At 46.2% G+C, this 25,950-nt stretch overlaps 1 protein-coding gene across 3 annotated transcripts in view; it reads right to left on the bottom strand.

Annotated features, from left to right (window-relative positions):
- The window catches only part of ATP2B4 (ATPase, Ca++ transporting, plasma membrane 4), a 121,451-nt gene that overhangs the window by 34,175 nt on the left and 61,326 nt on the right, over nucleotides 1-25,950 (bottom strand). For all 3 annotated transcript variants that reach the window (XM_011931808.1, XM_011931809.1, XM_011931807.1), the window contains 7 exons: nucleotides 23,073-23,732; nucleotides 8,102-8,299; nucleotides 6,729-6,986; nucleotides 6,115-6,240; nucleotides 5,520-5,645; nucleotides 4,370-4,405; nucleotides 2,656-2,817 (listed from right to left, as the gene is read on the bottom strand). In XM_011931808.1, the coding sequence (XP_011787198.1) occupies nucleotides 2,656-2,817; nucleotides 4,370-4,405; nucleotides 5,520-5,645; nucleotides 6,115-6,240; nucleotides 6,729-6,986; nucleotides 8,102-8,299; nucleotides 23,073-23,265 (1,099 nt within the window). In that variant the 5' untranslated portion in view covers nucleotides 23,266-23,732. The remainder of the gene's footprint in view (nucleotides 1-2,655; nucleotides 2,818-4,369; nucleotides 4,406-5,519; nucleotides 5,646-6,114; nucleotides 6,241-6,728; nucleotides 6,987-8,101; nucleotides 8,300-23,072; nucleotides 23,733-25,950) is intronic.

The following is a 25,950-nucleotide window of genomic DNA, read 5'->3' as shown; positions in this document are numbered from 1 at the left end:
GACTAACTCTTAGAACAGCGCTTTCCAACCTTTCTCTTGTCATGGCACACATAGAAGACGCCAATAATAGTAAATATTTATGTGGGCACCTACTGTGGGCCAGGCAAGCACTTCACAACAACCCTGTGAGATAAGTTACTATTATCACTTCCTTTTTAAAGATGACGAAATGAAAGTACTGAGAGGTCTTTGGTGTGGTTCATTGGTAGAGTGACCAAACCATCCTGAGACTACTGAACAGTTTCCAGGGATGTGGGGCTTTGCTAAAATTGAGAAAATCCCAAGCAAACTGGGACGGTTGGTGACCCTACACATTACAGTACGTGAAAGAATCTGCTGAAGGTCAAAACCGACTGGCCTAGGGATTCTGATTGCCATGGGTGCTGCCTGGATGCTTTGAGGGCTGATGGAATCAATACCTGGGGACAACTGTCCCTAACTGTGGCACAATATTTGGGAAAAGCTCTGCTTTAAATCATTGTCTGGTTTTGGTTTTTGCTTTTCCCAAGGGCCAGATGATTCGGGGGCCTCCAAGCAAGGCTAGAGATGATGATATCAATGAAAGCAAATTCTTCTGTACTTTACTTGATTAGGGCCAGGACTCAGGTGGAGAAGCAAGCCACCGAGGGTGCAAATTTAAGAAGGAACTCACTCTTCAGGTGGTGGAAGGCATCTGACTTGCCTCACCCTATTCCTGGACTGGCCTAATATATAAAATAAAGCAACAAAGGAGACTAGTGGCCAGCCATCAGGTAGCTTGTACTCTCTAAGAAGAATAAGGCAGGGGCCAGGTGCAGTGGCTCACGCCTGTAATCCCAGCACTTTGGGAGGCTCAGGCCGGCAGATCACTTGAGGCCATGGGATCACTTGAGGCCAGGGGCAGATCACTCGAGGACAGGAGTTCAAGACTAGCCTGCCCAACATGGCGAAAAATTAGCCAGGCATGGTGGTGCACGCCTGTAATCCCAGCTACTCGGGAGACTCACTTGAACCCCTGAGGTGGAGGTTGCAGTGAGCCAAGATTGCATCACTGCATTCCAGCTTGGATGACAGAGTGAGGCTTTCTCACAAATAAACGAACAAACAAGCAAAAACAACAATAAAAAAACAAGGCAAGGATTAGGAGAATAGTACAAGGGTTAGGTGGGGGTATATTTAATGTTTCAGACCTGTGTGTTTGATCCTGCACCTGCAACTCATCTCATCCATGTATAGTTCATATGCAAGAGATTTCACCATAGTTAAAATTAGCTAGGTACTACAATGGACACGAAGAGGTCAGGCCAACTCAGTCCAGTAGACCTTTCTGTGAAACTTAAGAAGTTCTCTATCTGTGCCATCCAATATGACAGCCACTGCTAGCACACGTGGCTCGTGACCAACTAAAATGTGCCCCAGCAACTGGATTTTTAACTTTATTTACTTGTAATTAATTTAAATTGCAGCAGTCACATGTGGTGAGCGGCTGCTATGGTGGACGGCATGGATCCCGCCATCCAGTGTGTGTAAATTGAATCAGCAGTATTGGCATCCTGTGGGGGTTTGTTAGGAATGCAGAATCTCAGGCTCCACACCAGATCCCCTGAACTGAATCTGCACTTTAACAAGACCCCCAGGTAAGTTGTATACAGCTATATAAAGTGCAGAAATATGCTGATTATGATTGTGGTAAACAGAAAGGTGGAATCAGAGAATAAACAGTGGTAAAAGACTATTCTCTGGCAGGGCATGGTGGCTCATGCCTGTAATCCTAGCACTTTGGGAGGCCAAGGTGGGCGGATCACTTGAGGCCAGGAGTTTGAGACCAGCCTGGCCAACATGGTGAAACCCCATCTCTACTAAAAATACAAGAATTAGATTGGTGTGGTGGTGTGTACCTGTAGTCCCCACTACTTGGGTGGCTGAGGCAGGAGAATCGCTTGAACCCAGGAGGTGGAGTCTGCAGTGAGTTGAGATGGTGCCACTGCACTCCAGCCTGGGCAACAGAGAAAGACTCCATCTCAAAAACAAAAAACAAAAAAACTATTCCTTGAGGGATATGTCCATTGAAGTACCAGTCTTCTGTTTCTTCTTCCCACTCCCCATTCTCCCCCTCCATTGAAAGAAGGTGGTAAGAGAGGAAAATGCAGAGGCAAGAGATGGAGAAGCCACTTTGTCATATGCAGAGTGCATTTAGAGAGGGCCTGTCTAACCACAGCCTTCCTTCTTCCTCCAGTCCTTACTTGGTATTTATTGCTCTGTGCTTGGCCAGATCCTACTACTATGCTAGGGAATTGCCTCTAGCAAGCTGCAGCCTTCTCTATCTTTAAGGAATTTACAACCCAAAACAAGAGACAGGTAAGCAGTTATTAAAGTCTTCCTTCTTGCTAATGTAAATCTCCCCTACTGTAATATATGCTCTTTACTTCTCATTCATTTGGATTAAGAGATCTCACGGCCATTAACCCTTACACACAGGAAAACATTTCTCTCTGAAAAAGCCTAGGGAGCAACCAAACAGTGGCGGAGATAGGGACACAGTTGCCTAGCCCCAACTAGCCATCCTGAAGTTTCACCTTCTTTCTGCCAGTCTCAGTTGGTGCAGAAAGAAGGCGATAAAAGTGATGAGGATCCAGGATAATACTGATAACCACAATGAGGCTGTACCCTACTCACCAGCTTTCCCAATCTGAACAGCCAGGCGAGTCAGCTTGCCCTGCAGCACTGACTTCTCCTTTTTAGGCACCTTGACTGCCTTCTTGTCTTTTTCCTCATTGTCGATTCCCTCCTGGCTATTGAGTGGCTGGATTTCCAGGGCCACTCCGTCTTGGGTCTTTGCTAGAGTGTACACACAAATAGGACAGGTGAGCAGGCAAGGTGGTAGCACTGAGTGGCAGGCAGGTGGAAACCAAAAAACCTTCCTGTCTCTTTCCCAGAATACACCTTGGACCCTGATATCAGTCCCGACCACTCGCAACCCATGCTAGACATGGAACTTGCCTTCAACACTCTATTAGGGCCTTTGGAATAATATTCTAATGACTTCAGATGAAACTGGGGTGCTTTTAGGGTATGGATTTCTTCTTCAGTGGCAGCTTCCTGGCACTACCTCAGAGTCCCAAGCCAGATTTATTCCAGCAAGGGGATTAATCATGTCACTAAGCACTATCAAAACAACCATCCTTCCTGGAACTCAGTGCTTAAAACAGTGAATCTTTACTGCAGAAAGGGGCTGAAGGAGAGGGCTGGCAGATGTTTCTCGAGCACAAGATTGCTCTGTTAAATGGTTTCTCTCTCTCTCTCTATTGTCAGGGAAGAAACACATACCCCCAGACCCAGGGTATTTTCCAGCTCCTTCTAGCAGTTGAAGGACAGGAAAAGAAAATTCCCTTTCTTCCCTGCCTGACAAAGGTAGAGAGATACAGAGTGGGACCTAGGGTTAAGTCTTTTGGGGAAGAGGGAAGAAGCTGGTGTGAGGGACCTCCTGTAATAAGAGAAAGCAGGGATAAAGAAAGACATACAAATCCATTTTGCTTTTAAAAGAAGAGTTAAAGACCTAAAATTAAGGAATTATTTCTGTTTAGCTCTGGTTTTCTAATGTGATGACTTTATTTCTAAAGACTGCTGTGATGCGGGTTACAAAGTAGAAACAAATCTCTAGGAGTGTCACAAGAGAGCAGTTCTTGCTGGCCCCCAGCATCACTCCATTTTCACCCCTGCAGGGCTCAGCCCCTTGCTTAGGATACCCTTCCTGAGTAGTCCCTGCTGTCAGACTCACAAACAAGAAGACAGAGACGGAATGTGAACACAGCCACCAAAAGAGAAACACACATCAGATCAGGAGGAAGAAAACAGACTGTGGTGAGAACAAAGAAGGGAGGTGGGGAGAGAGGTACAGAGAAAGGGCTCTCTCCAGGCACCCCTGAGAAGACCAGCAGAGAAGGGATCCAGACCAGAAGAGGACACCGATGAGGAAGCTATCAAGAGGAGGGTGCAGGGACTGCCCACCCCACCTCCCTCCACCATGAGGACCCTGAAGTCTTCCAACCCAGGAACTGATGACTATTGGTGTTTAAATCAGGCCGAGGGCAATGAAGCAGAGTTCAGCTCCCTGGGAAGAGCAGATCAATCCTACACACTCCCCAAGAGAAACCTTGACATGACATTCTGTGAGCCAACAGCAGAGGGTGCTGTTGTCCCATCTTAGATTGGGATCAGGCCCTTGCGACCACCCCAAAAAATCTCTGCACCTTCCTCAGGATGAGGCATCTGAGCCACAGCAGGAGATAACAGATTTATGGAGAGGAAAAGGGAGAAGGCAGATGGCCTGGAAAGGTCTGGTTTGAGCGTGGGCAGGTAGAGATGGTAAATGAGTGGTTGGAGAGGTTACCTTTGTTGCGATTTTCAGGGACTCCTTGCTTTTTACCTGTTTGAACAAGAAAGAAAAAAGTGGGGTCGAAACCCAAAGTGACTATTAAGAGATCCAATTTGTTGGTCCTCCTCAGAGCCCAGAAGGGCGACAGTTAAGTGGTCGGGTTGCAGGGAAGGGACATAAATGTAAAGGAAGCTCACATCTCTGCTTTCACTCATTCTTGCTAGAGGCTCTCATGAATCCTCGGGATAGCCACCAAAACGCTCACGTAGGTGAGTGCATACTCACACCTGAGGTGCTTTCTCTTGCTCCTGGCCTGAGTCACATTGCTTGGAAAAATAGGGTGAGGATTAGGAAGTGAGAGGTTTGAACTGTTTCTGCCTGATGGCAAAGACTCTGAAAGGTGTCTCCGTGTTACTTCAATAGCATCAGGCAAGCTTCCTCCTTATTCTTCTGCAGGCAGCTGCAGAAATGAATTGTTTAGTTCCTGAGAGAATGTGTTTTGTTTCCTTTTCATAAACTGTCCTCCACTAAACAGCTCAAGATGATTCTCCAGCCATGTGGTAGAAACCTTCTCTCCCCTCAGGGAAGAAGGAATGCTTAGGGAAACGTGTAGACTTGGTTTTAGTATCTTTTCCTCTTTCTCCCTCTTATTCTTTCCTTCAGGAATAACTGAGGGGCAAAGACTGAACTAACTGTTCCTACTCTTTTAGTTGTGTGTCTCTTCCACTGAGAGCCCACAGTTTCGGCAGAAATCTATTTTATTCTTCTGGCCAATTTTCTCTTAGTCCTGATGGTTCGTTTAACCCCCCATCTTTGAGGAAGAAAATTGGGGGAGGAGGAGTACATGGAAGGCATTTGGGGCTACAGCACCTAGCCAATTTATTTAGGGCAGGCTTTATAACTTACCCCTTTACAAGCCACCAATAGACACAAAAATCAAGGCTCAAATTCAACCTGATTTGGGAGCCTAGAGCCAGGTTCTGGTTTTCATCAGAGCCCCCTGGAGCCAAGGATTTACATCTTTATCTCAGCAAGGAGTTTGGATATCTGCTTTCTTCATCGCAGCAGTCTTCTAACCATGCTTTCTCTCCAGACCTGCTCCCTCGCTTCCTTGTTTGTCCGTGGGGATGAGAGGAAGGAGAATCTCATTGCAGATGCCCCTTACCTTTCTTCTTCTTCTCCCCTTCGTCATCCTCATTGACCCCCAAGAGAGTAAGGATGATTCCAGTCTGAGAGTTGACACCAACAGCCGTCACCACCATCCGGCCAGAACCTTCCATGACATGGGTCCCTACATGGGAAAGGAGAAGATGGGAAGGAATGGTTTTTTTAATACCTAGATATGATTTGATATGAAACACAAATTTAGAAGAAAAAATAGTCCTCCCTACCCCATGGATAATGATGTGTTTAGCACAGTAGGAAAAGGTCAAGAGCTGGGCACATTTAAAACAGACCAGACAAATTGGGAGTAAGGAGGAAAATGTGTCTAACCGCTTTAGGGTAAGCCCTCCCTCCTGCCCCCACTCCCACCCCTGCAACCAGCAGAGCCCCTTCAAGGCCCTTATAACACTTGTTTCACGGAAAACTTCATTTAGGCTGCCTGATATCCTTGTATTCCACCCACTAAAATGCGGCTGCCCCAGTTGAATCCCAGGGAAGGAGATGGGACACAGTCAGAAGAGAGAACATGGTCTGGAACCTGTGGCCTGGGTGTTTGCAGGGAGGTAAATGGGAACTTGGGTAGCCAGGGCCTATACCTGAGAGCAACATGGGGTCTTTGTCCAGGGACTTCTTGACATGGTCGGATTCCCCTGTCAGAGAGCTCTCATCAATCTTCAGGTCATTCCCTTGGATCAGGATCCCATCTGCAGGCAGCAGATCACCTACAGCACAAAGGGGAAGGAGGGACAGTGAAGGAGATAGTAAGAGACTGGCTGAGGGTAGGGACTTCCAACTCCTTCAACCCCATCTCACAGCTGCTCCCGTGGGCCCTATCTGGAGGGCAATGGTCGCGAGTACATGGAGAGTCTTTACAAGACTTCAGCTCTGTACAACCTGGGAGAAGGTTGCTTTCCAGGCATTATCAATTCAAACTCTTATTCATCCCCAACACCTTTCCATGGCCTGAATATTACACACTGTTAACCCTAAGACATACAGAGTACAAGTCTGACAATCTTGCGGCAGAGTTTCAGCTACTCCTTTCTGAAATTCCTTCCCACAACCTCTTTAAACTCTAACCTAGAAGTGAATACAATTTTGGATCTTATCTTTTTGGGTTTTCAGCAATTCCCAGCCCCCTCATGCCAAAGGACCTATCCCTTAAATGGGGGTGGTGGTGGGGTAAGCAAAAGAAACACGGAGCTCTCACCGTATTTGACTTGGGCAATATCACCAACCACAATCTCAGCCACAGGGAGCTGGATGAGTTGACCATTTCGGATGATGGAGAACTTTTGCTCTTGTTCAATGCGGTTCTGCAGCCCCCGGAATTGCTTCTCTTTGCTCCAATCATTAAAGGCAGTCACTAACACCACGATGATCACTGAGAAAAGGATGGCTGCCCCCTCAATCCAGCCAGCTTGTGCCTCATTTTCATCTTCTGGGGTAGTTGCGACTTGACCACACACTATCCCAGGAAGGGAGAGAAATAATCACTGAAGGGCTTTTGTTGACAATAAGAAATGGGAGTAGTGCTTCCACAATTCCCCCAAGATAGAAAGTCAGGAAAAGTGAATAATAGCAAATACAACTGTTGGCTGGAAGAGGATATCAGAGGATAGTAGAATTGAGTATTGTCTTATCACGAGTATAACTATTTATGTTAATCCAAAAGAGGTAAATGACTAAATAGTACAAACTATCAAATTTAGGCAAGTCACATGTAAGGACACACTTATGGTTCCCAACATGGTCAGGCTTTCACTACTGTTTCCCATCATGCGAGACAATTGGTGGTGGGGGGCACTTTGAGATGCAGGGTTTTGTTGGTTGGATAAGAGTAGAGAATTCCTGGCTGGGGATGTTGGTTCACACCTGTAATCCCAGCACTCTGGGAGGCCAAGGCAGGCAGATCGCTTGACCCCAGAGGTTTGAGACCAACCTGGGCAACATAGTGAGACCTTGTCTCTATGTTACAAAAATTATTAAATAGGCCGGGCAAGTGGGTCACACCTGTAATCCCAGCACTTGAGGAGGCCGAGGCAGGTGGATCACCTGAGGTCAGGAGTTTGATACTGGTCTGGTCAACATGGTAAGGCCCTGTCTCTACTAAAAATACAAAAATTAGCCAGGCATGATGGCACAAACCTGTAATCCCAGCTACTCAGGAGGCTGAGGCATGAGAATCGCTTGAACCCAGGAGGTTGCAGTGATCCCAGATCAAGCTGCTGCACCCAGCCTGGGTGACAGAGCAAGAATCCATTAAAAAAATAATAAATAAACAAACAAATAAATGAATAAATAAATAAATAAAATGTCTTAAAAGGGTAGAGGATTCCTGACATTCTGAAAAAGGATTTAATGGACGAAAGAAGGTGGGGGTGGGGTGGGGAGGAACCCTTGGAATAAAGATGAGTTGGAAGAATAGCTCAGTACTACTGCTGGTTTCCTTTGGAAAGCCCACTCTGGATAATGGGAGGAATGTTTTAAGCTATAACCTGTCAGCCACCAATACTAAGTGCTTTTTGGTGGTGGTGGAAAGCACCCAGATAAGAGTCACGCTGAGTTGTTTAGGACACTCACGTTCATTTTCTTCACCAGCGGGGCGATAAAAGGACAGGACCAGGGAGATGATGGCTGCAATCTCCAGGATGATGAGTGTGACATCTTGAAGGGCTTCCCACACTAATTCTAAGAAGGTCTTGGGCTTTTTGGGGGGGATCAGGTTGTGTCCGAACACCTGCCTACGTTTCTCCAGATCTGCAGGGTTCCCAGATAGACCTGAAAAGGAGATAGGAGTGGATGAATGAATGTAGAAAAAAAAGAAAATGATAAAAGACAGTTTTGAAGTGGCGATGAGTCATGATCATGCCATTACACTTTAGCCTATGCAACAGAGAGAGACACTGTCTCAAAAATAAATAAAATAAAGAGCCAGGCATGGTGGCTCACGCCTGTAATCCCAGCACTTTGGGAGGCCAAGATGGGTGGATTGCTTACATTTAGGAGTTCAAGACCAGCCTGGGCAACATTGTGAAACCGTCTCCACAAAAAAGACAAATATTAGCCAGGCATGGTGTAGTCACAGCTACTCAGGAGGCCGAGGTGGGAGGACTGTTCTGACCTCAGGAGTTTGAGGCTGCAGTGAGCAGCAGTGATCACGTCACTGCACTCCAGCCTGGGCAACAAAGTGAGACCTTGTCTGTAAAATAAAATAAATAAAAAAGACCCTCTGCTTCCTGATTTGCTCAAGTATGAGATCCAGTTAGAGACAACCATCCTAATATACCCAGGAATCAGAGAGGGTGGAACTTTCAGGCTAAAAATGGGCAAAATGAAACTGGTCAGCCACGGGACCACTCACTTATCTTAATGACAAGTATAATCTGAATAAATTCCTAACCAGACATAACATCTCATCTGCTACTGATTGAGTATGCCCCAGGCTCCAGCTCTGAGAATATAAATTTTAAAGTGGTTCTTGGGATTCACATAGAACTTTTATGTCATATGAACAGGTAAATGCTGTGGTGATTTAAATGCAGAGTGAGCTGCCATCCATTGGCTCACGCAAAGGCCAGGAAGAACAAGCTCCTTGCTCAAGGTCATGCAGGACGGAGGCAGAGCCCATATACGTGTCCTGATTCTAAGATCCAGGAGCTTTAGGGGAGCATCAGAGCAGAGTCTTTGAGACCATAACTTGTGGGCATTCCCTTTAAGCACATGCGCCCCTCCTTTTCTGTCACACACATGTGCACAAACACACACCACTGAGAGGTACTACCATTCTACTAAAGACTAAGTAGGTACTAAGGGAAGTACTACTACTCAGATTGAATAAAAAGTGAACAAGAAAGGTGAGGCCACAAAGTTTTCAGATACTACACAGTACTTGATCACCAGTATCCTCCCCAGCAACATATGTTTGTTTACATACCTCTGTGTACACAGACCACATACCACACATACCATACAGACACATACACACCACAAACCACATACATCACTCACATCACACACCATATGCACAATATACAGATACATACACACCAAACACAAACCACATACACAGTACATACCACACAGATATACGACACACACACACACACACACACAGACCACGTACCACATACATACCACACCTTCTCTCTAGACACTTTCTCAGAAGGACAAGAGATAGGCAGAATTATTCTCAGTGCTTTCCTTATAGTTGGGTCCTTTCACGGGTCCCCAGGTAGGGCTACTCTTGAAGGGAAGAGCGGAAATCCTACTGTGGCGATTAATGCCAGTTGGTATTCATCAAGTTGTTTACACGCTGAAGCAAATTATTACTGGTTTTGACACTGGAAGCTGTTGGCTGCTGGTTTGAAGGGTTTTCCACAGGCAGGGTGGGGTGGCTTTTGTCTTGAAAAAAGGTTAGCAGGTGAGGAGGGTCAGAATCAGAGGAAGGGAACTTCAACTGAGCTTCACAGAGAGAACAAGACGAAGTGGATGACGGGGGCTGCAGGGACAAAACAGGCAAAGGACTTGGATGCCAGAGGCCTTCCTCATACTTTAGTCAACAGGAAGGGCTATTCTGTTGCTGAGGAAGGAATGCAGATGTGATATAAGGGCAAATGTCTACTCTTCACTGAAAATCTTCACTGAATAGAACCCAAGAGTGGGCCAGGCATGGTGGCTCATGTCTGTAATCCCCAGCACTCTGGGAGGCCGAGATGGGCGTTATCACTTGAGATCAGGAGTTTGAAACCAGCCTGGCCAACATGGTGAAAACTCGTCTCTATTAAAAATACAAAAAAATTAGCCGGGCATGGTGGCGCATGTCTGTAATCCCAGCTACTAGGGAGGCTGAGGCAGGAGAATTGTTTAAACCTGGGAGGCAGAGGTTGCAGTGAGCCGAGATCACGCAACTGCACTCCAGCCTTGGCGAGAGAGAGACTCTGTTTCAAAAAACAAACAAACAACAACAACAACAAAAACAAACAAACCCAGGAGTGTTACCTTAAGTGTCAAGAGGAGAGATTTGGGTTAGGACCTGAGGAAGACATCTGAACAGATAAAGATTTTGAAAATGGGAGAATAGGTACCCAAGGGAGTATTATTTGCAGAGCTTGGGATGGCCTCCATTTCCCTATGCTATAAAACAAAAAGCATCAGGAGACATACTCAAGACACTCGTCTGTCTGGGAAGGTACATGTGCGGGGTGGGAGATGAAAGTTAGGGGCAGGAGAAGAACTGGCATCCACACCTGTGCAGTCAGGGGTGTGAGGGCCCTCTTTTGAGACCACATTCACTTGCTAGTGCTTAGGAGAGAGACACAGGAGCTGGTTAGGGAAGTGGTGCCTGATGTCTTACCCAGGGTCTCCTGATTCTCAGTGCCCAAGCACATCACCCTGGCCTCCAGCTCAGTGGCACAGCTGAGCCCCGCAGAGTGGTGAGGTTTGGCCAAACCTCCAGAAGCAAATTGAGTTGCTCCCCAGAGGCTCCCTGCCCCCACCAGCCTGAGAAGTCAGGTTCCTAGTAGGAGGGAAAGTCAGGGCCTGGGAAAGGAGTGTTCTGGGTAGGGCATCTTTAACCCCAGACAGGCAGAGGCAGACTTGCCAGGGGGCAGGGCCTTGCTGGTCCTTTCTCCCCAGGGACCAGAGATGGCAAGGCTGTGCCAAGTTGGACCTGCTGTGCTGGAGAGCCAGGCTTGCTGAAGGGAAGCAGGAGTGCTGGTAATTTGTTAACCTACCTGGGATGCTTCTCAAAGAAGCAGGATTCACAATGTAAAGGGAGGAGATGCCCTTTCCTCCTTACCATGATTATGAGGGCAAACCAAGATATCAGATATTAAAGATCATAAGGTGCACCCCAACAGCCTAATGAAACCCTCCCTCCCAAAAAGAGGGACATACGAGGGGCGGAGAACAGGGCTACCGTCCCTCTCTGCTCTCATGCTAGTACCCCGTAATCATCCGTGATGCCCAGCCCCCCATCTCCTATATCATATACTCGAGAAATCCTATCAGCTTCAAAATATATCTAAAGTCCAATCACTTTCCATTTTCACTGTTTTCATCCTGGTCTAAACCATCCTCCCTCATCTGGATTATAGCAATCGTCTTCCAACTGGTCTCCTTGCCTCCACCCTCGCTCTCCTGTTCTCAGTCTCTTCTCAATATATCAGCCAGAATGATCTTTTTTAAGATCTAAGGCAGTACATGCGATTTATCTGCTCAAAACCCTCTGGCTTTTACTTAGAGTAAAACTAGGCACCAAGGACTTGATGGGCTTCCAGGCCCCTTATGACTCCCCCAGTCCCCCAGTCCTTATCTCCTACTAGTTTCTCCATGTTCACTGAGATCTGGCCCAGCCAGACTGCCTACTGTTCTCTGAACGCACTAGACATGCGTCTACATCAGGGCCTCTGCACAAGCTGTTCCCTCTGCCCAGATTCCTCTTCGCTGGAGAGGGCTCACTTCCTCACCTCCTTCAGGTCTTTGTACAAATGTCTTCTTTTTAGTGAGGCCTACCCTGACCACTGTATTTACCCAGCACTCTTGATGCCCCTCATCCTGCTCACTCATTTCCCTCCACAGGTCTTCTTACCTAGCATATAATAGGATGCATTCATTTATTGTTTGTTCACCTCCTCCACAAGGGCAGGATTTTTGTCATTGTTCCTCAGGCCTACAGCATTGCCTGGCACATTGTACACATGCAAATGTGTAGAATGAACTGAAAGAATGATAACTAAGATTGCTAACATTTAAGTGATCACTATGTGCCAGATGCCTCACAGGCATATTCATGCCTTCTCATTCAAGCATCACAAACCCCTACATGGTAGCTACTATTAACCCGATTTGATGTAGAAGCAAACTAAGGCCTGGCAGGGGTATAACTACTTGAGTTTAGTAAGTGGCAGAGTCTATGACACCCCACAGTGGGCCACTGGATGCCAACCTAGACACAGAGGACACTGGGGCATGGAGGCAGCTGCACTCAGCTGAGGCTTCAATCTAGTATGACTAACTTGTCCCAGTTTGCCCAGGACTTGCCAGGTTTTAGCACTGAAGTTCCTGCCTCCTGGGAACCCCGCTCAGTCCCAGGCAATCAGGGATGGTTGGCCACCCTACTTCCTTCACCACAGGGCAGGGTTGCATGCTGCTTTCCTCTATACCTCTAAGCAAGCCAGCGCTGTTCCCATTGTCTACAATTGGGGTGGATTAGTCCTGTCTTCTTCCTTCCTGGCCTCAGGGATGGTAACATCGCCATCAGGTTCATCAGAGTCCAAACCTATGAATTTTGTACTCAATAAAACGTTTCTTATGGCCTTTTTTGGACCCAAGCAAATGAAGCGACCTAACTGCCCTCAAAGTCACCTGCTTGCTTCTTTTTTTTGCCATTTTCTACTCATCTGTGTGTTCCACCTTAAGTCACCCTGAGCTCGTATGATAGCAACCTTAAGAAGTCAAGTGGCTGTCTCAGTTCCCAGCATGCCCTGCAGCAGGGCGGGGCAGGTCAAGGATCTTAGCTGTAGTAGCCTTGGGAATCCTCTCTGACATGTGGTAAGGCATGGGAAAGCCATGTGGGACTGGGAGATCGGCCAATCCCCAGTTTTGGGTTTTCCATTCCAATTCTTTCTGCCCTAGAGAGTCTTTCAGGCCCTGATCTCAGCAGCTGTAATTTCACACAAATACTTGTCCAGCCCGGGAAAAGGCTCTAAAAGGCCCTGGTCTCTGCAGTGGTTTCTCAGATACTCACATAATCTCCTGGAGAGGGGAAGGAAAAATTGGCAGGGAGAGAATGCTGGAAACACAGGAAAAGGGTTTCCCCTAGAAATTCCTCAGGAAACTGAGGGGGAAATCTTGTCCTCAAGAACATGAAAGAGAAAGCTCCATCTAGAGTGGGAGTACTTCTGGCCCTGTGAACCAGACTGAACACATGAGCTGGGAGAGGCAAACAGAATGTTCAGCTATGAAGTCATCACTCCCACCCCATGCTGGGGAATTGCACGGCCCCTGCCCAGGCTGGGTGGGAACATGGAATAAACAGCAGTGGAACATTTGTGTCTGCCATGAGCGTGCAGGAGCTAGGGCCTGGGAGGAGAAATGCAGCCCAGCCCTCAGTGGCTTAGCTCCAGCAGGGAAGGGCCAACGACATCGGCAGAGGCACCACTTATCAGAACCAGCTCAGCCCCAGAAAGGGTGGGGCTAGGGTAGACATCAGGAGGGACTTCCCAGCTGTCTGAGTTATGATACCTTGCCAAAGGAGGCAGCAGAATCTTCTCCCACACATATAGTACCAGGGAGAATTTTCTCTGGGTTGATTTGAAGGCAGTCCTCTTTTGGTACTTGAGAAGAACAGCAGCAGAAAACCTTTTAAGTCTTTCCTTAAAAACCCTGGATTTGGGCTTCGTTTGGTGGCTCATACCTGTAATCCCAGACCTCTGGGGGGCCCAGGTGGGAGGAGAGCTTGGGCTCAGGAGTTCAAGACCAGCTTGGGCAACACAGAAAGATTCTGTCTCTACAAATAATAATAATAAAAATAGCTGGACATGATGGTGTGCACCTGTGGTCCCATCTACTCAGGAGGCTGAGGCAGGAGGATTGCCTGAGTCCAGGAGGTTGAGGCTACAGTAAACCGTGATTTTGCCACTGCATTCCAGCCTGGGCAACAGAGCAAGACCCTGTCTCAAAAAAAGAAAAACAAAAGTTAAAATTAATTAAAAAAAGAAACCCAACAACCCTGGATTTGGGGACTAAGGGGGAGGAGTAGCTTAAAATCAAAATAGGGCCATGCAAGATCTAGCCATCTCTGGCTAATAACCAAATGAGTATACCGCAGTTTCCCTGCTTCAGCATCTCCAGTTTAACACACCCACAGCTTGGAGATTTGCTCCCTATCGGCTAGACTTCTTTAAAGCCATCGATTCAAGGTCACAGCCAGAGGATGATGAACCTGGAGTACAATGCTGCTTTCCTCACTCTGGCCAGCAAAACCCTTCCCAAGGTGGGCCACTCCCTCAGGGCATGCTTCCCTTTATCCCGTCCCCTGCTCTTTGCCTTTTTTTGAAAACAGCAACAGTGGCCCAGGGAAAAAAGGCTCCCTAGATAGCTCTCTGCTTAGCTTTCTGCTCTGCCACTCTGCCATCTTCTGTACTTCATGAATGTGCTTCCATCCGGTGTCATATTCCCACCTTGGAGCTAAATAGTAAGAATGAAAGCCCCACTTTTGGTAGATGCAGTATCTGCTTCACCCAAAGAGGGAATGCTATTTTTCTTCCCACCAACAGCTAATGGTTCAATGCAAGGCAAGCTTAAAAACCAAACCAGACGCCTCAAAAACTTGCAAATGTTGCTGCTGAATTGTCAAAGGAATGGAGCATAAAAGGCTCCAGGAGTGAAAGCAGGAAGGGGAAGCTTCCTGCTTCCAGGTTGGGGAAGACTTAGCCACTCTCCTTGTGAAGATCCCTCTGACACCAGCTGGGCAGCATTGAGCCAGTGAACCAAGAAGCCCAGCTCCAGGCAAGGAGGGCTAAGTAGAAAAGAACTGGCAGATTTTTTGGGCTAGGAAGCCCAAACTGGGCTAGGAAGAGAGAGCCCACAGCCTTCAAGAGGCCTAATTCAGGCCTAGGCATGAAACTCAAACCAGACAGGGAATTCCCAGGATGCAAAGTGGAATTCCCTGTGGTGGGGAATGGGGAGGGACAGAGGGAGGACACTTTTGGCTTGAGTCTCTCTCACATCTTGAACTAGTTAGTGATAATCCATCTGCCCAAAGTTTGGTAGGCAGAGTGGACCACAGAATGTTAATCTCTGAGGCCATGCCCAGATCACTGTTATTAGGGTCACTTATATGCCATCCTTAGCAGAGTTGGGGCAAGAAATGACGGCTGCAGGGCAGAGGGCACAAAGAAAGAGGAAAAATAGAGGTTATGCTTCTAATCTCAAACGGAGGAGCTCCTAAAAATTGATATTCCTGAACAGACTATAAGCTCTAAAGATAGGGAAGAAAATCTCAAAGAAGCCAGTTGCCCATCTTCCTCTCACATCTGTTCCATGCCATCTTCACTCGCCTAGTCCTCCGCATCCCCCTAACACCACTGTGCTTTAGAGCGGCAGTCTCTAAGTTGGGGGCATGCATCCATCTGTTAGAGTGTGAGGAAAATATCAGACCATTTTGTATCACCTCATCCATTTCTATGTTTGCCTATCTTATTATGTAAATAAAAGTGTTAGATGTATTAATAGTAAGGCAGTAGTTTTGTAGGTGAACATTTACTTGGGATATGTACTCAATTTTTTCCAGATTGACAATACTACTAGAAATTTCAATCTGCCACACTGAGAAAGAGCCCAATCCCAGTATATCTCAGCTTGTGGCAAAACGGACAATTCTTGGTAAAACATGCCACTGCCCTCAAAAGGCAGAGTGACAGGAACACAGTTAAGCCTCAGAGATCTTCAGGTGATAGGAGACGTTCATCGAAATCCTCAAGCTAATACAACAAAATTGTAATTTGGGCTGGCCGTCTTAAAACACATTTTTTTTCCCCTCCTGCCATTTACTCCCCAAGGAATCTCAGCTCCCTAAACCTAGTAACTACCCAGTAATTAAGGAAGGCAAAAACGCTTGCATCTTATGCCAGGAATATTCAGCAGGTGGCAGCAATCATCATAGAGTGTGGCCATGCTAGAGCTTCCCTGGCGGACCGCTAGATGACACAGGTGTACCATCTCCAGCTTCTAAGCCCCCTCCTGTCCCCTGCAATGCCTTCAGCTTAAGTCCCCATACTGGGTTCCCATAGACCCTGCTCTTCCTCATCAAAGCCCTGTGGCAAGATTCCTGAAATTGTCTTCATTCATATGCATCTTCTTTTAGCCTGTAAGCTCTGTGGAAGGAGGGACTGCACCTGTCTTGTTCACCCTTGTGTCCCTAGCACCTAGCAGTTATTAAGTATTAGTTGAATGTTGTTGAAAAAGACTTGCAGGACCTCAATATCTCACTGTCACACCTTCAACTCTGCAGAGGAGAAAAGAAGTAGAAGGGTACAGAAGGAAGATAAAACAGAAAGTTCCACCAACAATCTTTTAGATCCAAATTCAACCAAAATAGTCTTCAGCCTTTTGAAAGAAGGCCTACAGTTAATAATTTACTGTTTATTTTTTATTTTTATTTTTTTTTTGAGGCAGAGTCTCGCTCTGTCGCCCGGGCTGGAGTACTGTGGCCGGATCTCAGCTCACTGCAAGCTCCGCCTGCTGGGTTCACGCCATTCTCCTGCCTCAGCCTCCCGAGTAGCTGGGACTACAGGCGCCCGCCACCTCGCCCGGCTAGTTTTTTGTATTTTTTAGTAGAGACGGGGTTTCACTGTGTTAGCCAGGATGGTCTCTATCTCCTGACCTCGTGATCCGCCCGTCTCGGCCTCCTCGGCTTGAGCCACCGTGCCGGGCCAATAATTTACTGTTTATTCAAGGCTCCCCTTCTCTCCCATTCTGGTCTGAGCCCAGACCTTACCTCCAAGGAATGGCCTAACTCTTCCTCAGAAAACACCATTCTTCCTCCTAAAAAGGACAGCATAGCTAAGGACCAATGTGCAAAATTCTATAGGGAAAAAAGAATACATATAACCTCTACCTAGGTCAAAGAATCTCTCACCTAGGACCATCCTTTTTCCTACACACAAAAGGGTATTGAGACTAAGGAAAATACCTCTTCCTTCTTCCCCTTAAGCCACAAGTAATTTTCATCCCAGATTCACCAAAGGCTTCTTCCACTCACGAGGCCATGAGATTCCACAGGAAACCACTCAGAAGGTGAAAGGCTATCTTCCAGCCTATGCCAACGAAACTGCTCTGTTCTTTGGGGATTGGAAAGATTGGTTGAGGTGGGAATGGGATAGGGAAAGAAAAAGAGACAATGAAAGGAGGGGAAAAACAAACTGGAATGGGGAACAAAGCAAGCAAATGAAAAGGATTCCATTGTGCAAAATGCTCAGATTGTCCCTCCTGATAAACCCAAGGCAACACAGCTTGCCCAGGAGCTCCAGCCTCACCCCCGTATCTTTGCTTTTGTTTATATACAGCCATAAAGAGTGAAATCTTTAGTTACCTCAATGTAAACATGTATTCTCCTTTGTGTCTCCCCCCACCCTTTCTTGTTGTCCTAAATTTTCTCCTCTTTTTGGCTCATACTGTCAGCCTTATTTCTGGTTGTTGATGAAGGCCATGTAGCTAAACATCTCCAAGCCTTCTTAAGTCTAACCAACTCTTGGCCACGGGGGCAACTCCTCTTACTCTAACTAGCTAATGTATACTCAAGGAACACAAGCCAGTATCCAAACATTGGGCTGAGGCAGGGCGTGAGGGCTCATGCCTGTAATCCTAGCACTTTGGGGGGCCAAGGTGGGCAGATCACTTGAGCCCAGGAGTTCAGGACCACCCTGGGCAACATGGAGAGACCCTGTCTCTACAAAAAATAAAAAAATTAGCTGGGTGTGGTGGTGGACACCTGTAGTCCCAGCTAACCAGGAGGCTCAGGTGGGAGGACTGCTTTGGCCTATTAGGTGAAGGTTGCAGTGAGCCTGATTTCACCACTGCACTCCAGCCTCAGTGACAGAGCAAGACCCTGTTTCAAAAAATAAAAATAAAATTGAAAACAACAACAAAAAAACATTGGGTTGGTGGCGGCTCATGCCTGTAATCCCAGCACTTTGGGAGGCTGACACAGAGGTGGCAAAACCCCATCTCTACCAAAAAATACAAAAATTAACCGGGCATGGTGGTGTGCATCTGTGGTCCCAGCTACTTGGGAGGCTGAGGCGGGAGGATCAGTTGAGCCCAGGAGGCGGAGGTTGCAGTGAGATGAGATTGTGCCACTGCACTCTAGCCTGGGTGACAGAGTGAGAATCCATCCCAAAATAATAATAATAATAATCTCTTTCTCTCTCCCTCTCTCCAGGCTAAAGGGTTTAAATGACCTGTCTAAGGTCTTACTACCAGGTAGAATGGGGTGGAATATTTCATGCCTTCCGACTTACACTCCATTAATGCTCTGCTGCTTCTTATGCTAGAGCAGTCACACAGAGAATCTTAGAAGCACAGATAGTGCTGGGACTACAGGCATGAGCTACTGCGGCCAGCCGAAAGAGATAATGAAGTCCCACCTGCCTTTAGAATTGTGTAAATCTATGATAATAAAACCACGTTAGTGTCAGAAATGTAATAAACCCCAAGTTCCATAAGTCCCCTTAAAAGCTATAGTTTAAAAAAAAATTCTGTCAGTCTATACTAAAGATGCTATCAGGCCATAGAAAATAAAGGAAAAGGGTTATATTCTAGGAATCAATCTCTCTGACCTTCACTGTCACCTTGGTTCCCAACTAGCAGAATTCAAGCACCAGGTAAATTTCTTTATTCTTCTTATTGGACCACTGGGACCTCCCACAATGACAAAATTACGTTAGGCTGTCAGGCTATGTGGCCTTCCATGAACAGGCTGGCTTTTTATAGCATCAGCGTATTGGGGATCTTTTCTCTGCCTACCCTAACTAAACAGGTGAGCATTACCCTTGCCTGGGTAGATACTCCTATGTCTTAGCTGTTCTATATCTCCTTTTCTTTCTTTTTTTTTTCCTACTTTTTTTTTTATCTCTTTATTCCTCTCACACACTAGGAGGTCACTGTTGGTATTGGGGACTAAAAGCTACTAATGGAAAGGTTGTTTTCCAACACCCTGTCTCCCCAGTTCCAGAGCAAACCTTATGGTAACTCCTACATTAATACAAACTGATGAGGCAGAAGAACTGCTTCAGTCTAGGAGTTCGAGACCAGCCTGGGCAACATAGCAAGATCCCATCTCTTATAAAGAAAAAAAAGGCCAGATGCGGTGGCTCACGCCTGTAATCCCAGCACTTTGGGAGGCCGAGGTGAGTGGATCACCTGAGGTCAGGAGTTAGAGACCAGCCTGGCCAACATGGTGAAACCCCATCTCTACTAAAAATACAAAAAACTAGCCGGGAGTGGTGGCGTGCACCTGTAATCCCAGCTACTTGGGAGTCTGAAGCAGGAGAATCACTTGAACCTGGGAGGCGGAGGTTGCAGTGAGTGAGCCAAGATGGCGCCATTGCACTCCAGCTTGGGCAATAAGAGCAAAACTCCTTCTCAAAAAAAAAAGAAAAAAAGAAAAACACCAGGACGCATACTTGTGATCTAAGGAAGCAGTACATGGCAGTAGACAACTGTGCCAGTGGTAGGAGTCCTAGGCTACAGCATGGCCAGGGGCTGTAATGAGGAAAACACTTGCCATTGGAAGGGGCTGAAACCAGGACTGGGAAAGGATCCAAGAGCATTAGCTATGTCTGTAACATTTGATATTCAATGTTGACAGAAAGTAGAATGTATGTTGGCCTTTGGGAATGGAAGCTCTCTGGGAATCAGAAAGTAAACAGTTGCAGCTCTGGGAAGGGATCTGGAAAATTGGAGGAAAGCCGGAATCCTGTTGTCAGGAGCTCTCTAGGTTCCAGCTTCTTTGGACTCCCGAGTGCTTGTTTGTGAGAGAGACAGCTGACCAAAGGGATCAAAAACAGCATAGGAAGGGAAAAAGAAAGATCCTGTTTAAATTCTGATGGGTGTTTGTAAAGTACTGCACGATCTCAGTGAAGATATAACTAAGAACAGACCCTCAGCAGTCAATACGGCTGTAAAAGTGACCAAATAAAGAAATCTAGCTGGCAAGAAGTAGACAGAGCCCAAAGGGTTATGATTAAGGGCTACCATTAGAAGGCAGAGACTGAGCCACAGGAAAGCAATTAGATATTGCCACCTTACCCAGGTGTGTTTTTTTTTTTTTTTTTTTGTGATTAAGAAGTGAGCAAATGAAATGGACAGTAGTTGCAGTTACACATACAGTAACCTCTCCAGATATGACAAAACATTGCACTCCATAGGCACCCATATTCTGGCAAGTATCTACAGACACATGGACTCTGTTTTAATCTGAGAAAACTTATCTATTGAACACCTAATTATAAGTATTAGCACTGTACATATATTATTTAATCTCAGTAACTCTATGGGCTAGGTGTTATCAACTCTATTTTCAAAGAAGAAACAGACTTAGGGAGGCTGAGTAAACTATGGAGGGCTACTTAGCTAGTAAATGGTGGAACTAGTGTTTGAACTCAAAGCCTGTGAGATAGGAAACCAAATTCTAGAAGTAAAGAAAATAGGTAGGGAAGCTTCCTTAGGTTGTAAAGAAAATAAGACATAAACTAGGTATAGATATCTATGTAAAAATCTCTTTCTCTTTTTTCATCCTAAAGAGTCTAGGCTCCAAGTCACTAACATATAATACAGCACTGGCAAACAATAACAGCTTCTTAGAATTGGTGAGAAATATGCTGTGGCCTCTGAGGAAGATTCAGAAATAAGAGACCGCATGAGGCTGAAAGCCCCTAATGGAAAAGATCTTTGCTCCATCTCACACTACTCGACCATGAACTGCCAGACGTACAGGGCCAAATAAGTATCTGCTACGGAGATTCTAAAACCAGGCAAAAGTGAAAAGCAAGTTTCCTTTTGTTCTTTCTACATTTTGATGAGGCAAAATTTCATCACACCATGGCACACTGGGCAACTGGGCTGGGCCAGGAAAGCCCGAAGCTGGATTTTTCATTATCTTTGAACTTTTTTTTATGTTTTAAGAAGAGATTAAGACCGGGCACAGTGGCTTATACCTGTAATCCCAGCACTTTGGGAGGCTGAGGTGGGCGGATCACCTGAGGTCAGGAGTTTGAGACCAGCCTGCCCAAGATGGTGAAACTCCATCTCTACTAAAAAGACAAAATTAGCCAGGTGTGGTGGCACATGCCTGTAATTCCAGCTACTCGGGAGGCTGAGGCAGGATAATTGCTTGAATCCAGGAAGCGGAGGTTGCAGTGAGCCAGGAATGAACCATTGCACTCCAGCCTGCCTGGGCCACAAGAGTGAGACTCCATCTAAAAAAAAAACCCCAAAAAACCCAAAAAAACAAACAAACAAAAACAACAACAACAAAAAGATTAAGAAGAACTACATTAAAAGTGTATCCAGCAGAGTTGAAAAAATCACTTATAATTCCCTGACACAAAACAGTGAGTGATCCAAAGATATGATGGGTACAATTATATACCTTGTGATTTAGCATCCCATTTCCTTCTTTTTCCTTTTTATTTAAAATAAATAGAGGCTCGGCGTGGTGTATGCCTGTAAGCCTCCTCATCCCAACACTTTGGGAGGCCAAGGCAGGCAGATCACCTGAGGTCAGGAGTTCGAGACCAGCCTGACCAACATGGTGAAATCCCATCTCTACTAAAATACAAAAAATTAGCTGGGCATGGTAGTGCACACCTGTAGTCCCAGCTGCCTGGGAGGCTGAGAATTGCTTGAATCTGGGAGGCGGAGGTTGCCGTTAGCTGAGATCATGCCACTGTATTCTAGCCTGGGTGACACAGCAAGACTCTTGTCTCCAAAAAAAAAAAAAAGAGATGGGGTGTCATTGTGTTGCCCAGGCTGGTCTGGAACTCCTGGGCTCCAGCGATCCTCCCACCTCAGCCTGCCAAAATGCTGGGATTACAGATGTGAGCCACCCACCCTGCTTGGCCTATCATCCCATGATGGAGGTTGCAATGAGCTGAGATCCCATTTCTAACGGTATATAATAGAGAAGTGCTCAATTGGGCAGCTGGACTTATTCACTTTTCTGTACCCTTCCTTCCTCCATTCATTAAACTGTAAGCTCAGTGTAGGGAAGAATTAAAGTATTTTATAATCAGACATATAGAAGAAGGGACTTGATTATTTACTGACAACAACATTTATATCATAAACATTTTAAAAATAAATGGACACTGATACAGAAAAAGGAGAAAAGAGGCGTCAGGAGCAATGGCTCACTGTGCCTGTTGGGATTCCAACACTTTGGGAGGCCAAGGTGGGAGGATCATTTGAGCCCAGGAGTTTGAGATGAGTCTAGGCAAGATACTGAAACCTCATTTCTACAAAGAAATCAAAAAAGCTAGCTGGGTGTGGTGGCACACGCCTGTGGTCCCAGCTACCCAGGAGGCTGAGGTAGGAGGATGGCTTCAGCCCAGGAGGTTGAGGCTGCAGTGAGCCATGATCACGCCACTGCACTCCAGCCTGGGTAAAAGAGCAAGACCCTGTTTCTCACACACACACACACACACACACACACACACACACACAAAAGAAAGAAAGAAAGAAAAGAAAAAGAAAGAAACCAAAGAAAAAGAAAGAAACAAAAGAAGAAGAAAGAAAGAGAAAGAAAGAAAATAAAAAGGAGAAAAGAATAATCTTCAGAGAATAGCAGTTTCTAAACATCATCTCTGTGAAAGATACGGCTCTTCATGGCCTCACCTCCTTTCAGTGCTTCAGATGCCATACCTTTCCCACCTGACAAAAATATACCAGTTGGGCCTCCAGAAATGTGCCTTCTCTAGAAGCTGGGAAAAGAATATTTTGAAACACTAGCCACCTTCCTCCAACTCCCCACCCCTGATATGGCCTTTACCTTCCACAGGGGAGGTTTTCAGTCTACTGCAGAGATTCTGTACACCTCCATAGTGGACATTAATCTGGGTCAGAGCATCCCTCGAACGCAGCTCCATGAGCTTCCTCAGTTCCATTACTGTGCAGCCAAAGTCCCCTTCACGGCTCTCGGCCATCGAGTTGGCAGGCAAGACACGATCTGATGGGTTCGTCATTTTGCCTGCTGTTACCAAGCCCTTCAACCAGAGAAGATGTAGTGTTTCCCTTCAATTGACCAGTGTCTCCTGCCTTCCTGTCTCAACTTCTTCCTACTTCCTGCTTCTCTGGGGGCCCAGTGAGGGAACAGATCAAATGTATCTTGTGCAATAAGCTCCTGAGTAGCTGTCCGAAGTCTAGATCCTTTCTTCTGTATGAAATCTGGCAGCGAGAGGAGGAAGAGGATGGGGGAACTGAGTGGAAGGTGGACTCCGTGTCACGTTGATTGGTGTCCCCAGGTGGTGATGATAGTGGTTGTCCAGGGTAGGTAGGTTCCTACTTAGACCAACTTGCCCAGATGAAGGTGTAAACAGGATGTGCATGTTACCATGGCAGCAACCTTAGCAACAACCAGCAACTGTAGTGGTAGAGAGGCGTCAGGAGGAGGAAGAGGAGAGCTTCCTGGATACTGATGACAACTGGATCTCTGGAATAAAGATTCAAAGATAGACAAAAAGAAACCATTAGAGCAGCCATGAGTATCCAGCATCTGCAAGGGCAAGAGGTACCCAGTCTAAGTACAAGGGTTTAAGTGACAGTTGAGGTCTGAGCTGAACTGATAGCTGAGGCCTGAGCTTAGGGAGCTGACTCAGGAGAGGCGCGTTCCTCCCTGGGAGGCCCCCGCAGACTGCAAACTCCAATGTAGAGGAGTAATTTCAATATACCCCAGTCTTTATATCTCACCTCTCCCAACCAAGCAACATAAAACCCACAGCTTCAGAAACTTGGAAATAAATGGTTACAACCTCTAATGGCTCTAATGTTTTCCCTGTCTATTTGAGGGACCTGTGACAGGATCCTTTAGTCTGACATTATCTATAAAAGATGAGAAGAGGTCAGAAAAAGGAGTTCAGATCTAAGTGATCTGAAGGGTTGCCTGTCAGTCGGCCTTCCTCTCCCACACCCCACACTCTTCCCACTCCCAACACACACATTTACATATAAGGAAGACAACCTGATAGAAGATGTCAAAATCCTCCAAAGCCCCTTAGAGTACTCAGCTTTCAGGTGTATGGAAATTCTGTAGCCTGTTGCAGGTGTCAACCTGGCAGGCACCAAGTTTTGGTCTCGAGGCTAAGCTCCACCCTACTCCAAGAGGCTTTTGGGGAGAAGAGGAGAGTAAAATGCTTTGTCAGTTGGTGATACAGGGTGAACTTTTTTTTTTTTTTTTTAGTAAGGGGGACAGAAGGACCTCTGAGGAGGAAAGATAGGGAGTTTGAAGCCTGAGCATTAAAGTTTCTCTGGAGTGGGAGCGATAAGACACCTCTCAATTCAGATAGAGGATAGGGCCACAGCAAGGTCAGCAGGGAAGACAAGCTAGCCTGTGAGTGAGCACCAGAGTTTCACATCATCTCAATAAAGGCACCAGAGAGAGGCCAGCATTTCTCCCCTCAGAAAGATGCATTACCTCTCATGCATGCTAACTAGGGGGTGTGGTGGAGCTATGTGTAGGTGAGGATACATAGGGCTGAAGGTGGGAAGAGAACTTATCCTGAGGCCCCTTCTCAGTTTTAAAGTGGGGCCGCTGTGTGTCATTGCCACTGACAGGTGTCACTGCCACACATCAGCTTTTCAAATGTGAAGGGGCTCTTAGCACAGCACCAGAACATGGGACCCCAGCCCCGGTTACATAGTCCCCACTGATGACTTCAGTTACCAGGGGGTGGCAAGGAGCTCTGGCCAACCTCTCTGTAATAAATAGATGCCACCCTTACTTCTAGAAGGTGAACAAAGAAACACAAGAACCATCAGATAAGGGACTTGATTCTTTTACCAGTGATCTCCTCCAAAGTCACATGTAGCCAAAGTCTTTGCCAATTTCTGACAATCTTCTTCCCAGAAGCTTCCACAAGGATGCAGGTTGATTTATACTCCTCCCTCTCCCAATTTGCCCCTTGCCTCCTCTTCCTCCCATAGATTTTTAGCACTACTCTGACTTACAAAGAGTTAAGAAAGCAGGGTTCTATTTGTTTTAAAATATCATGACCCCTTCTTATCTGGGAAATAAGAAGATCCACAAAGAACCTGAGGCAATGTGTCAAACTCCCTTCATTCAGACTGGTGTAGGAACAGGCAGGACCACAGAGTTTTCACCCCAGTTCAGCTTCTCCAAGCCTGGAAGAAATGGGAAGAGCTATAGCAGCAAGAAACCCATCTTGACCCTTAAGTAGAACTCCTTCACCTTTCAAGAGGATGTTGGGAACAATGCTGATAGTGTTGAACTAGGAATCAGAGGATTTTACCTTTTCTGTCTTCACCACTACAATGTTTGCTCCATGAAGATAGGGATGTTACTTAGCCTTTTCAGGACTCGGTTCTTTCTACCTTTAGTTGGGTAGAGAATGGGCCCTGTCTTTTTGCACCACCCTAAGAAAGTGATAAAGGAATGGAATTATAGAAATAGTCCTTGGAAATCTTAGATGAAAGCTGTCCAGTGTCCAGAATAGGACACTTAAGTGATGGGAGAAAGCCTAATTTGATCTTAATGAAATTTTGTTATCAAGCCCTTTAAGTAGAAGAAAAATAATCTCCATGTGCCCTTCCATCTTTCCTTGCCAGGGAACCCCCCACCGCACAAAAAGAATGGAATATTCTAGGGCAGCTTCATTAACAAAAACCAATAGCTAGGTTATAACCATTAGCAA

This window comes from Colobus angolensis, unplaced genomic scaffold (genome assembly GCF_000951035.1).
Source record: "Colobus angolensis palliatus isolate OR3802 unplaced genomic scaffold, Cang.pa_1.0 Scaffold91, whole genome shotgun sequence".
Lineage (NCBI taxonomy): Eukaryota > Metazoa > Chordata > Mammalia > Primates > Cercopithecidae > Colobus > Colobus angolensis.
This window is presented reverse-complemented; position numbering and strand designations above follow the sequence as displayed.